Source organism: Peromyscus leucopus, chromosome 10 (assembly GCF_004664715.2).
Source record: "Peromyscus leucopus breed LL Stock chromosome 10, UCI_PerLeu_2.1, whole genome shotgun sequence".
NCBI classification, from domain to species: Eukaryota; Metazoa; Chordata; class Mammalia; order Rodentia; family Cricetidae; genus Peromyscus; species Peromyscus leucopus.
Window position 1 is genome coordinate 24,461,963 of NC_051071.1, and position 13,979 is coordinate 24,475,941.

General features: G+C 39.3%; 1 protein-coding gene across 1 annotated transcript in view; it reads right to left on the reverse strand.

Annotated features, from left to right (window-relative positions):
• Abca13 (ATP binding cassette subfamily A member 13) overlaps nt 1–13,979 on the reverse strand; it is a 436,683-nt gene that overhangs the window by 149,719 nt on the left and 272,985 nt on the right. The window contains exons 44-45 of the mRNA XM_028891010.2: nt 10,516–10,599; nt 425–494 (exon numbers count right to left, since the gene is read on the reverse strand). Of these exons, the coding sequence (XP_028746843.1) occupies nt 425–494; nt 10,516–10,599 (154 nt within the window). The remainder of the gene's footprint in view (nt 1–424; nt 495–10,515; nt 10,600–13,979) is intronic.

Consider the following 13,979-nt stretch of genomic DNA (forward strand, 5'->3'; position numbering starts at 1 on the left):
TAGTTCTCAGAACTTGAATAAAATTATGAAGAAAGCCTTGAGGTCACCCTGTCATGAGATGTGAGGAGATTTCTCCCAAAGGGGAAGTCAAGCGTCTCATCTCTAACTGAAGAGGATTCAGCTGCTCCATGCATCCCAGTGGGGATTGTAATGATTAAGAGGCGTGAGCAGGGAATAAGAAGGCAGCATAGTCTGTGGGAGAGTTATATGTATGAGCAGGGAATGAGCAGGCAGCAGAGGCTATAGAAGAACAGAATCATGTTCACTGTAAGGGATGGAAACGCTCCCATAAATAGCCTAGTAAGTAAATATAGACATTAAGAGACTTGCAAAAAAAATGAGGATTAGGCAGGTGGAAGCAACTCATCTTTTTTTTAATTTGAGCTTTATACTTCAAACAGTGAAAGGCACTTCAGAAACATACCAGGCAGCCGCATGACTTCTGGAATTCTGGGCCAGAATAAGGGTCCCTATGCCAGCCTGAAGAATTTCTCCTAAAGAAGAAGAAAAAGGGAGAAATAAAAGACCTTTTGATGGAAGCAAGTTCCACCATAGTAGAACACAGTTCACAAAACAACCCTGCCTTGCTGCTAAGGCAGAACTCTGGCATTTGTTTTCACAGTGTGAGCCGCTAATCTGATGACAATGTTTTGTGACCATGCCAGGATTTCATGATGTGACATGGAGATTAGCTGGCTGCTCACACTGAGCATGCTATGGAGTTCGGTGACTTCCCATAGCTGGGGCTGTTGGTGGACCCCAAGACTCTCAGATCATAACCAGATACCAAGAAGCAAGTAGGAACTGCTAATTAATTGCATTAGATTGACCTGTTAATTCATTTCTGTCATGTCATAGTAACTTCATCATTTACAGAAAAGCTACATTTAAATTTCCACATAAGGACAGATTGTAAGAGTTAGTGAATAGCGATGAATAAACAACTCGTCAATTGTTTCCTACATTTACTTATTTATTTATTAGTGTCTGTGTTCGCACGCACGCATGTTACAATGCATGTGTGGATGGCAGAGAACCATTATGGGAGTTAGTTCTTGCCTTCCACCATGTGAGTCTCAGGGGGATCAAAGCTCAAGTCTGGCCTTGGCTACAAGTACGTTTACCCACTAAGCTGTCTGTCTGGCTGTAGAAATGCTTTTGTGTTCTTTCTCTCTGTATATTTTTATTCTTGAGAGCCCTAGACATTAAGTTTTTTACAATTTTAAGTCAAATTTTACTTTAGTACAGATGGTCTGAATTGCTCAAATACTGGGAGAGAAGGTAAAATTACCATGTATTAGCCCAGAGGTACCAGCTAGATTTTTTTTTTTTTTTTACCATATCCTCTCCTCACCTTGCTTTTCAGAATCTCAAACAAGGGTAGCAGCTTTAAGAGCTTACACCATTTATGAGTGAGTACATATTTTGTTTGTCCCTCTGAGTCTGGGTTACCTCACTCAAGATGACATTTTCTAGATCCATCCATTTGCCTGCAAATTTCATGATATCATTGTTTTTTACTGCTGAATAGTACTCCATTATGTATATGTGCCACATTTTCTTTATCCATTCTTCAGTTGAGGGGCATCTAGGTTGTTTCCAGGTTCTTGCTATTATGAATAATGCTAATATGAACATAGTTGAGCATGTGTCCTTGTGGTAAAATTGAGCATTTCTTGGGTATATGCCCAAGAGTGGTATAACTGGGTCTTGAGGAAGAATTATTCCCAACTTTCTGAGAAACCGCCATACTGATTTCCAGAGTGGCTGTACAAGTTTGCATTCCAGAGGCAGGGTGTTGGGGAGGCTCTCAGGAATCCACAAGGATGACCCCACCTTGGTCTGCTGGCAGTGGTCCAGAGGGTGCCTGGACTGGTCTACTCTGGTGACCAGCCTAGCAAATAACCTAGCCGTCATCATAGAGCCTTTGTCCAGTGACAGATGGAGGCAGATACAGAGAGCCACAGCCAGGCACCAGGCTGAGTTCTGGGAATCCAATTGATGAGAGAGAGGAGAGATACTGCAGGCAAGGGACATCTAGATCATGATGGGAGGATGTGCAGAGATGACAGACCACACTAGTAGAAACCCATGAACTGTGGACTTGTGACTGTGGAGCCCCCATGGGACTGGAATAGACCCTCTGGACAAGGAAGATGGTTGTTTGGCTCGAACTGTTTGGGAGGCACCCAGGCAGGGGTATCAGGATCTGTCCCTGGTGCATGGGCAGGCTTCTGGGAATCCGGTGCCTGTGGTGTGACACCTTGCACAGCCTTGGTGCAGTGGGAAGGGGCTTGGACCTGCCTTGGCTCAGTGAGCTGGACGCTGCTGACTCCCCATGGGAGACCTCAATTTGGGGGATGTGGAGATGCCAGGTAGCTTGGAAAAGATGGCTAGGGGGTAGGTGAAGGGGGGAGGGGGGTCTGTGGATAGCATGAGGAATGAGTAGAAAATTTCTTAATAAAGAAAAAATTAAAAAATAAAAGAGCTTACACCATTAGTGGATGGTCACACAGCAGAAGGGCTGGCCTGCTGACCTGAACCCCAAGGCCAAGCTCTCTGTACAGGTGTGTGTGTGTGTGTGTGTGTGTGTGTGTGTGTGTGTGTGTGTATGTGTGTGCCAATGGAAGACAGATGGTGTGCATGATGACACCATGTTGGAAAAGCCAGTCCAATGAAAGGACACTTCTCAATTCTGTTAACCAGGTTGGCAAATACAATTTCCACACAATTTTCTAAATACTGAAGGTAATAACAGACATTTATTATTATTATTATTATTATTATTATTATTATTACTATTATTATTATTATTATTATTATTATTATTATATAATTAGATCATAGAGGTTCCAGTTAGGGATTCCTAAGTTAACATGGAAACAATGCCTACAGGAGTTGCATTTTTTAACCAGGTGGCTGTAATCTAATTACTTTTGTTTTTTGTTTTTTAAAATGACTCTGCATCTCACACCCTACAGGAGGTCCTTTTTGTTGCAGTTGACTTGGATGACAGGTATTGAGGGCTGTGGCATAGATGTAGATATGGCCTCTCCTACAGAGCCCATGTGTGGCAAAAGTCTGGTCTCAGAGCCCTGGTGTTGGGAAGGTTATACCATTTGAGAAGGGAGTCCTAGTGCCAGGTCATAATCACTGAGGACCATAAACCCTTGGAATGGACTCCTATTGTTACCATGGGACTCAGCCAGTGAGGGTGCAGACTATAAGCAGAGGTAGCCTGGCCCTGTATCTCTGACTAGCTCCCTTTCACATGCAACCCACCATTGTCAAACCAACCATCATGCTCTCACCAGAGCCACACAGATGCTCATGCCATGTTCTTATGCTGAAACAAAACTCTGAACTGAATAAACCTATTTTTCTAAAGCAATATCCAGCCTCAAGAATTTTGCTATTGATGGAGCAGTAGGAATCCATCTTAAGATTATAAGCCATGGTTTTTGTTTGTTTGTTTTTTTGAGATAGGGTTTCTCTGTGTTGTTTTGGTGCCTGTCCTGGATCTTGCTCTGTAGACCAGGCTGGCCTCGAACTCACAGAGATCTGCCTGGCTCTGCTTCCTGAGTGCTGGGATTAAAGGTGTGCACCACCACCGCCTGGCTGATTATAAGCTATTTTGTTACAAGGTCAGAATAAGTTCATTCCTGTTTTCTGTAAAACTTAAGTTTGGCCACATCTTAACCCATTTTCTGGAATTTGACATGTTCTGCACACTGTGCCCCAACCTCTACCCTAACAAGATGTTCTCCCAAATAATTTTTGAGATGTTCTGCTAAGTTACCACATACCAAACACTCTTGGAAACCACCTAGCCTTGCAGTTTTGAGCCTATAAAGAAATTTCTCCTATGTATGGGGCTATTTTCTCAAACCCCATTTTAGGGAGGTGGCCCTGTCTGACAGAAAATAAGGCTTGCTTAATTCAACCAAAAATTTTGGGTTGTTGGTCTTTACTGTAGTTCAGTAGGATTAACACTATAGTCATGGAAAGGAGAGTGATACAAATTTGTATCATTTAATGAATTGTTTCTAAAGTCTGTATTGCCCATTCTTAATCTTTTTTTTTTTTTTAGCTTCCTTTGATAGAGTTAAAAAAAATCCCTGGGATTTGAATGCTAATCCATGATAATATTTAACAGATTTTAGTTTTTTGAGCACCTCAGCCTCTAACAATTTTTGTATTCAACGATTTTCTGTGAATCTCTGTAAGCATTCCTAAGAGAGAGAGGCAGATGAAACTGCCCATGAGGAGTCAGACATGGATTTGCAAATTTTCTTCTAGATAGTAGGAACCTAAATAGACTTTGAGTTCTCAGAGAATATCCCTAATGTGTTCTGTAGGACACAACCACAATGATGCTGTTTCTGAATCAATGGGCTTTGAACACGGTCAGGGGGTCCCTTACATCTGGGCTGAACAGGCCTGTGCACTATATGGATGCCTAAAGTTTTTAAGAGCATAAGATGCATCTTAAATCGCAAAGATGGACAGATGCTATAAGGACTTCCTTCCTCCTCAAAAACAGTGTTCTGAGATATTTACTTGCTTAAAGGGGAAGGAAGCACCATGGGGGTTATCCTGCTGTGGAGTGAAGGTTATTTCTGCAGAAGTGCAAGCACACTGATGCCAACAGAGGCAGACAGAGGTTGAATAAGCTGTCCAGGTCATGTAGACAGTGAGGGTGAGATCTGATTGAGGCATCCAGGTGTGGTCTTCGCCTGTACCTGGATGCCTCAGATTCATACTCTGTACTTTCTACCCCTGATCTTCACATTCATCTTCACAGATGAGCTTGGCCAGAAGTGGTGCCAGGCCTCAGGAACTACTCTCACCACCAAAGCAGCCTGCTAGCTTACCCTGAGCACCAGCTCTGGACAAGGAAGGGAGATAGAGACTGGGTGGAGGGCACTAGCATCACTGTAAAGGAAATGAGCTTGTCAATCACAGGAGAACAAGGAAATCTGTGGCTGTTATGTAGAACTGAATAGTATTGTAAAATAAAATAAATAAATAAATAAATAAATAAAAAGGAAATGAGCTTGTTAATATGTTCTACCATTCAGAAGGCATTGATTGAACCTGGGTGTTTTCTTTTTTGAGAGATTAGATTTTAAAATTGTCCTGTTTTTCAGCTAATCATTCTTTCCTTGATACAACACTAGGCCACAGATGGATCCCATGTGCTCCTGTTTCTGTATGTGTATTTTACATCCTGTGTGTTTTTATTACAGACGAGAAAATGAAACCATCGCCACAGAACCCTTCACAGAATAAATCACTTTGTGTTTCAAGGGAAGACTAAAGTGAAACAACATAATTAATTTTCTCTTAATTCTTCCACACCGAGACCATTAGCAGTTATCCAGTCTCAACTAATTATCAGCATGACTAATGGGCAAAACATACCATCATAAACTAGGAGACATATTCCCAATTTCTTTCTCTGAGTTTCTATGCTCATCACTGAAAAAAACAAACATGTAGCATCCAGGACACTACCATGGCTTCCAACTCTAGCCTCGTTTGCTCCATTTGTAATTATAAGTTTCTTAGAACAGAGTCTGCATTAATCTTGGCCCCTCTAATAACACTTGATTTTCAGTAGATCTTCCAGGAATAAAAGTTAGGAGAAATAAAGCAAGGGAACACGTATGAAGCAAGGCATGCCTTTGTAGGGGTCAAAAGCCAGGCATCCTTCTCAGTGTTATACACAGAGCCCAGAAAAGCCTTATTCAAAGCAGTTAGCACATATTGACAGGCTGGCCACTCATTTTAAAATTTCAATGGGTATATAACCATTATATGCAATAAAATTGTGTGTGTGTGTGTGTGTGTGTGTGTGTGTGTGTGTGTTATTTGAACTATTTCTTCCTACTAATAGGCTGAGGGAAGGGGACTCATTGCCTTCAGTCACATACCTACAGTGACTATCATCAGACTCCTACATAGAGGTCCAATCCAGTGGTCACACAGGTGGCCCTGGGTAATCTAAATTGGTCACAAAAGAAAACCAAAATTCACAAATCTGGGAAAAGGACAGGTAGGGAGGAGAAGGGTTGACTGGAGAGGAAGGAGGATGAGATGGGATTAGAGAAAAGAGTAACCAGAATGTGTTTTGTAAATGTATGAAATTGTCAAAAAAATAACAAAAAAAAATTGAGAATTTAAACATGCAAAATCTAAGTCATAGTTCTAATTTCAAGGATTTGAGAGGCTATCTGGAGAAAGAAGATGATGTCTTTAACTGTAGCTAATTGTTTTGAGGTCATCACTTAAATGCAACATGGACTTTTGTAAACACTGATCCCATATTTTAAACACAGATTTATGTTTTTACCTCATTACATCTCATCAACATGATGCCCCAAACATGAGCTGAACAACAATAATACCAAGAGACAAACCAAAGATGACAGGGGGAAGCTCTCAAAGCCTCAACCCTACTCAAAGAACTACAGACAAGTAAGGACTGCTGAGAGTGAGAGAAACAGTCTTCCCAGGGTAGAGTGCATAAGTTGGTTATCAAATACCAAATGGTCCACCCTGAAAACAGGCATACAAGTAACATTATACAGACTGAGTATGTTGATGGATTTTTCTTTGGGCTGCCAGCTCACAAAAAGACATCACAGAGACTTATTAATTATGAAAGCTCGGCCTTAGCTTAGGCTTGTTCATAACTAGTTCTTGTAACTTAAATTAGCCCATATCTTTTAATCTATATTTTTTTTAATGTGGTTCCGTTACCGTTACTCTGTACTGCCCATCCTGCTTCCTCTGTGTCTGGCTAGAGACTCTGCCTTTCTTCTTACCAAGCTTTCTCTGTCTAGAAGTCTCCACTATACCTAGCTACTGGAAATTTAGGTTTTTATTAAACCAATCAATCACAGTGGCATATCTTTACAGACTATAATCAAATGTCTCACAACACTGAGTGGGTCATATTTAGGAACATATCTACATATACATATATGTATGCAATGACAATTAATGAAAACAGAGGCTATGAATTTGAAAGGGAGGAAGGAGGAGCAAAGGGGAGGACATGGAAGGAATAAATGTTGCAATTATATGATAACCTCAATGATTTTTAAGTAAATTAATTCTCTCCATGCTTACTCTTGACTTCTCAGAATCCTTTCTTACATGTTATGTCCTCTTTAAATTCAAACCTCCCATTTTTGATAACAAATAAGTTTTTCCAATAGCAATCTCAGAAGTCTCCAAAAGGAAGATGGGGCCCCAACAACAACAACTCTACCCAATCCAGAATGATTCCATGGTAATCATCATCATACTACACTTCTTGCCAGAATTTCAGAAAATCTTACCCGTTACTCTAAAATTTGCTGAACCTACAGTTAGTCTAACTGAGATTTAACAATCTGAGCTTTCTCACAGTATCCAACAGAGATAACATCACCCCCTAAACGGCAGGAAGCAATTCTAAGAAAACGACCCCCCTTCTCCCTTAGGTTTCATAATTCTCAGGGTTATGGATGATGGTTATGGGGTTGGGGGTGGAAGAAAATATTAGACTCAGTATTACAAAAAAGGGGGGGAAAGAAGAAATGGAATGGATAGGTATAAGATATGATGGTAGATCATTGTATGTACTAGTAAAGAAATTTAGTAAAATAGCAACCTTAGATAATTTGCACTGTAATTTGTACTGTTACAGATTCTTATATGTTGATATAAATGCAAACTATTTTTATATTCCTGTTTAAGATAATTTGTATATTGATACAAATACAGAACTATATTTGTTATAATGTACATATATTTCTACTCTTATTTGAAATATTTTTATATTGATACAAATGTAAATTTATATCTGTCATACTTTATGTATATTCTACTTCTGTTTAGGATATTCGGTATATTGATAATATATTTAAGATTATTGTCATATTGCATATCGCACTATATATTCCTACCTCTGTTATAAATATCTTGTGTATTGTCACAATTTTGAAGTCATCCTTCTTCACCATACATTTGCTTATAGACTGTATACCTTGTTTACATGAAGCTTTAGTCCTTAGGTTATTTCGGTAGATAAGACTTATAGATTTATAGTCACCTATGCCTGTCATTTCTATAGTTACATTAGTTAGGTTATCCAGATTTACAGATACATAGGTCAGATGGACAGATAATCTTCAAACACTTCATAGACCTAGAGAATATGGCATTTAAATAGCTTAGAATTCTGTTGACGTGAGACACAATTGCTCCTGGCTGCACCAATTTGATCCCGAGAGAATGTTGGGCTTCTAAGACATTTCCATTTGGAAGTTTGTCTTCTTGGCACAAAATGGCCTACTGGGCAAAGAACTGCCGTTGCCTTGATGGTTGACAGTACGAATGCAATGCTGTCCTTTCTGGACAAGTGGGACACAAGGAAAGCGACCACTGTACTCTGCCAAGACAGGGTAAGATGGTCTTTCAGAATTCCTGCTTCTGAAAATGGTCTGTCAGATACTCTAGGCCTGTAGTCAATTTGAATGCACCAACAATGCTGAGAAACATTAGGTGACTGTCCAGGCTGCCAGCTGTCTTGCTCTACTCTTGCAAGATTCCCAAAAGTTGCTTGCATCCATCTACCATTTCTCAGGTACCATTATGTTCCTTCTCAGGTCTTTGATGGGATTGAAGACTAGCAGTTATAGTTACAACTTAGTATATATAATATCTTAGATAGAACATATTAAGTATTAGATTCAGGTTCTTTAGGATAGGACACCTTTTGGAATGATCTTTATAACATGTCATTTACCTATGCTCTATACTTCTCTGGATTTTAGTATGTGTTTCTTACTTGATATTGTTTGCATTGGTTGTAGTACCATATTATCTAGGTCATTATCCCTCATTATTCCTGGACAATCTTTGATAACCATTCCTTTGTATATAGTCTCGTATTAGTTTAGAACCTTCTTATTTAGACAAAAAGGGGGAGATATAGTGGGTAGCCATTATCTGGAAGTTCCAACCCCCATTGAGACTCTGGCAACTGTCATGCCTACGAGTCAGGGCCAGGGGAGGCGCCTGGAGACCCGAGATCTGGATGGGTGAGAGTTCTCTCTGTTCCGGGACCCTGAACGGTGGAGGTGGACTGAGCAGAGCTCCAGAGAACACTGCTAGATTGTGATACACCTTCCCCAGACCCTGAGACCTACCTTTCCCTTTTTGTAAGTTACCCACTAAATAAATCTTCCTTTGAACTAAGTGGAGTGGCCTTAATAATTTCACCAATAAAATAGGCAAGTAGCCACTTATCCATAAACACAAAATAGCAACATTGCAATCCAGAGAACATGCAACAAGGAAAATAGATGAAGAAATTGTTCAAGGCATTGGGGTAATTGCAAATATACTGTCATGAAGTTCTAGACTTTCCACTTATTGGTTTGGACAATTTATAAACTTTTTCTAAAGTTCAGTTTCCTCATGTAAGAGGAGAAGCTGTCTATCATGTATCTCAGGGTTTGCGTGGGACTTAAAGGGACCAGGAGAAGCAAAATTACCCTGGAAGCTGTGAATTTCAATGGCATTAAGAGTGATACCCTTCCAGGCATGGAGGTACACCCCGGTGATCCCAGCACTGGAGAGGCAGCAGAAAGATTAGGAGTTCGAGGTCAGGGTCAGCTATGTACTAAGCTTGTATGAATTTGCCAGGTTCCATGACATACATTCCCAGGTTGATCTTTGCAGCAACCCTGTTATTATTCAATTTCCTGACAAAATAGGTATGCTAGATGAAGATTCCTGCTACAGAACAAAACCAAAACTTTCTAAGCTTAAATGTCATGTCTATGGTTACACAGTTATAGAGGTCATCATGGCAAGGCTAAGGGTAAAGACAGTGACTATTTTTTCATTTTGATTACTATAGAAAAACTGCTGTGATTGCATTTGCTGATTTGTATCAAACTAGTAAATGAATCATGGAAAATGTGGCATGTAGAATATTGTTTGGCTATAAAGAATTAAATCATGTAGCATTGTGAGTAGAACTACTTGTGAACAATGAAATAAGCTAACACAAAAAGAAGACTACCACATCTTCTAAATAGTTATGTGTGCACATGTGTTACCTATTAACTTAAAAATAATGCTCAATATGCATAAGTTTTCTCTACAAAGCAAATAACAGTTAGCACATAATTCATGCTTAATTGCTATGTAAGTCCTTTTAGCTTTGCGTTTTCTCATGTCAAATGAATACTACTAATAATACTATTTTTTGCAGTCCTACAGAGCACATGTCTATGAAGGGTAGAAACAGATAATTAGGCAATTTATTTCTGGCCTTTCCATACAATGAGACCCATTAATTAGACCCACTGATGTCCTACCTATTAAGCTGACTTTGCTCCATGTAGCCTAATTTGGAACATGGACTAACCCATCCTGGTGGGAGGTAACACTCAAGTCTCCCATGCTTTGGGTGTTGGGGTCTCTGCTGTGAAGAAGGCAACAGATACTTACAGCTGACCATCAGCACAAAGAGGATCCTTGTCTCCAAACTTTCGAAGAAGCACCTGGGCAAGATCCACGCCATGGCTCCCACTGCTGTTGATGGTAAGGAAACAAAGTGCCATTAGGAACTCCCAAGGAGAACAGCAGACCTTAACCTTAGTCAAGCTGATTGGGCTAACACTTCCCAGAACACCAGAATAAAAGCTAATTTCCCAGTGCTTTTGTGGCCATGAGGAAGGATGGAATCAAGAAATGTCTTCAAGCACAGCTTTTGCTGCCACACACATGGATTTGAATGTGTTGTTAGTCAAAGCACATTATCTTTTAGGTGTTTTCAATCAATTTTCTAAGCATTTCCACATATTTTCATGCATTTAAAATCAAATTCTAAAGGCTGCCTAATATAATGTCATATTATGTTAATTTATTAAAATTAGTAAAAGTATTTTCTCCATGCTGGAGCTCAGCTTGAAACAAATAGTCATCCTATTACACAGTAATACAAAAATGCAAACCTGTATTTACATCCTTTGGTTTCTACATGTCCTTGAATCATACTTCCATAGTAAGAAGTCTTCATCACAGAATTGGGCCTGTGCTTTAAGCACACACTGAGTGATGGTGTTTAGTTTTCTGGCCATAGGCTTCAAGTCTATTTATAGTTCAAGATATGTACAAGGTCAGTGATAATGCACTGCCTTGCCAAAGATAGAATCAGCAGTCATACATTCATGTCATTTTGAGGGAAGATACAGAAACAAACACTAGAAAAAAGTTCAAGCTTTGTATATCAGCTGTAAGAAATGTCTAGAGTTGAAGAAATGTTAAAGAAAGGATATGCCAAACTTAAAATTGGAGTAATCGGTAGTGGGATTCATTTCAATTTATCATAATTCAGAATTGAAAAATTTATAAAATATAGAAGACTTTTAAGATGGCAGATAACATGCAGATACAGTTGGATGGAATGTCAAGGGAATGAACTGGAGAAAGTTGATAACATTCGTCTGAAGAGCTCTGGTTTTAGTAGCAAAAGGGAAACAGGAACTCTTACAGAGCAGAACAGGATAGAAGTCCAAAGTCCATCTAGGTGTGATTGGGCTGCTTTGTGGAGCTCTTTCCTCCCAATGACAGAGAGAATAACAGCGGATGGTGACTAAGCCATTGCTTAAGACAGAAGATCTCAGAAAATCGCTCTGTGCTTCTAATAACACACATTTTAAATGATGGAAACAAGAGAGAAGAGGTAGAAAAAGCTTGCACACTGCAAGAGCATCAGCACAAGAGGAGGCACAAAAAATCCTTTCTTCTCACTCAACCAGAGTAGTGGTATAATGCCAATTTTCAATTTTAATTTAATTTATAATGTTTATTGCTTTGGGAGTCATGCATATCATGAGATGGAAATTTATGGGAATCAGTTCTCTCCTTCCATCATGTGGATTCTGAAGATCAAACTCAAGTCACCCAGCTTGGTGGCAAGTGCCTTTACCCACTGAGTCATCTTGCTGGCCCTGTGAGATTCCAGTTTAAAAATTCCTGCCAGCTGAATCGGAGGCTTGGCTACCCTAGACTCTCCTTGAATCTAAGAGGATGTGAACACATGACAAATACAAAGAGAACACATGAATGAAATAATGAAATCAATGTGGAAGTATATAAAGTTAAACTTTACGGGGGGGGGCGTCGACTTATTGAAAAAAATACACTGAAATGGAAGTGTAAAGTTCAATAAGTCCAATGAAATTTCTGTGGGAAGCCTAACAGAGTGGATCAGAAAGAAGAGAGGTTGTCTTTTTTGTTTGTTTGTTTTTTTTTTTTTTTTTTTTTTTTTGGTTTTTCGAGACAGGGTTTCTCTGTGTAGCTTTGCGCCTTTCCTGGGACTCACTTGGTAGCCCAGGCTGGCCTCGAACTCACAGAGATCCGCCTGGCTCTGCCTCCCGAGTGCTGGGATTAAAGGCGTGCGCCACCACCGCCCGGCTGAAGAGAGGTTGTCAAAGATTGAATACAAAGTAGAAGAAATGGAACATTCAGACAATTATGAAGATAATAAGGTATAAACAAAATGTGAGATTTGAGGACACAATAAAAAGATCAAACATATGAATCACAGGCAGGCTTAGAATGATGTGTTTAAAACTCTGAAAGACAAAATACACAAACATATCTTACTATATTCAGCAAAACTACCTGCAGCAATTGAGGAATTAAAAAGAATACATTCCATGATAAGTAGAAACTAGAAGAATTCATAGCCACTAAGGAAGCCCTACAAATATTCTTAAAGAACTCTTTCAGAGCAAAGGGAAAGATGGACACATTCATGAGGCTACAAGCAAAAATAAACTGTGATAGAACAGAGGTTAATCAAGTGAGGATCAATAAAACACTAAGCTCTACCAAAAACAAAGTGGCAGTGATTAACATGCACCTTCTAATAATAATTCTGAATGTACATTGTCTTCATTCCCTAAACAAAATGCATACACTAAGAAATTTTGTTAAAAATGAGGATCCATCTATTTGTTACCTCCAAGAAATGTAACTCATCATCAAAGACAAATATAACCTCAAACTAAAAAAAAAATTAAAGTGGAAAAGAAATTCTAAGCCAATAGAATAATAAAGCAAGCAAGGGTCACTGTTCACATGTGACAAAATGGACACCAAAAATTTGTCATAAAGTAAGTTCATACTAACTAAAGAAACAATTCAGCAAGAGGTTATTTCAATTCTAAATAAATGTTCAGTGAACACTGACACACAGAATTTTGTAGCTAGAGTTTTCCTGCCTTGCCCACAGTCAGGACAAATCTTTGTCATCCGCCAGTCCCACAGCCGCTCAGACCCAACCAAGTAAACACAGAGACTTATATTGCATACAAACTGTATGGCCATGGCAGGCTTCTTGCTAACTGTTCTTATAGCTTAAATTAATCCATTTCCATAAATCTATACCTTGCCACGTGGCTGGTGGCTTACCGGTGTCTTTACATGCTGCTGGTCATGGCAGTGGCTGGCAGTGTCTCTCTGCCTCAGCCTTCTGCTTCCCAGAATTCTCCTCTCTCCTTGTCCCACCTACTTCCTGCCTGGCCACTGGCCAATCAGTGTTTTATTTATTGACCAATCAGAGTAATTTGACATACAGACCATCCCACAGCACAATTTCATAAAACAAACTTTGGAGGTAAAGACATAGGTTAATCCCAACAACTTTAATACCCATTACTCACCAATATGTGGGTTATCTTATCTATAGAGAAACCTGAGTTAAATGACATCAAAGATCAAACAACTGAGCATTTATAGACTATCTTGTCCAAATGCTGAGAATAAACAGCATAAGAAGTAAATGGAATTTTCCCTGAAGTATGTCATATATACAAAGCAAGTCCTAATAAATATAAAAAATCATGTAACAAATTCTTGTATTTTATCTGATAACAATTAGGTAAAACATGTCAGCCACAGCA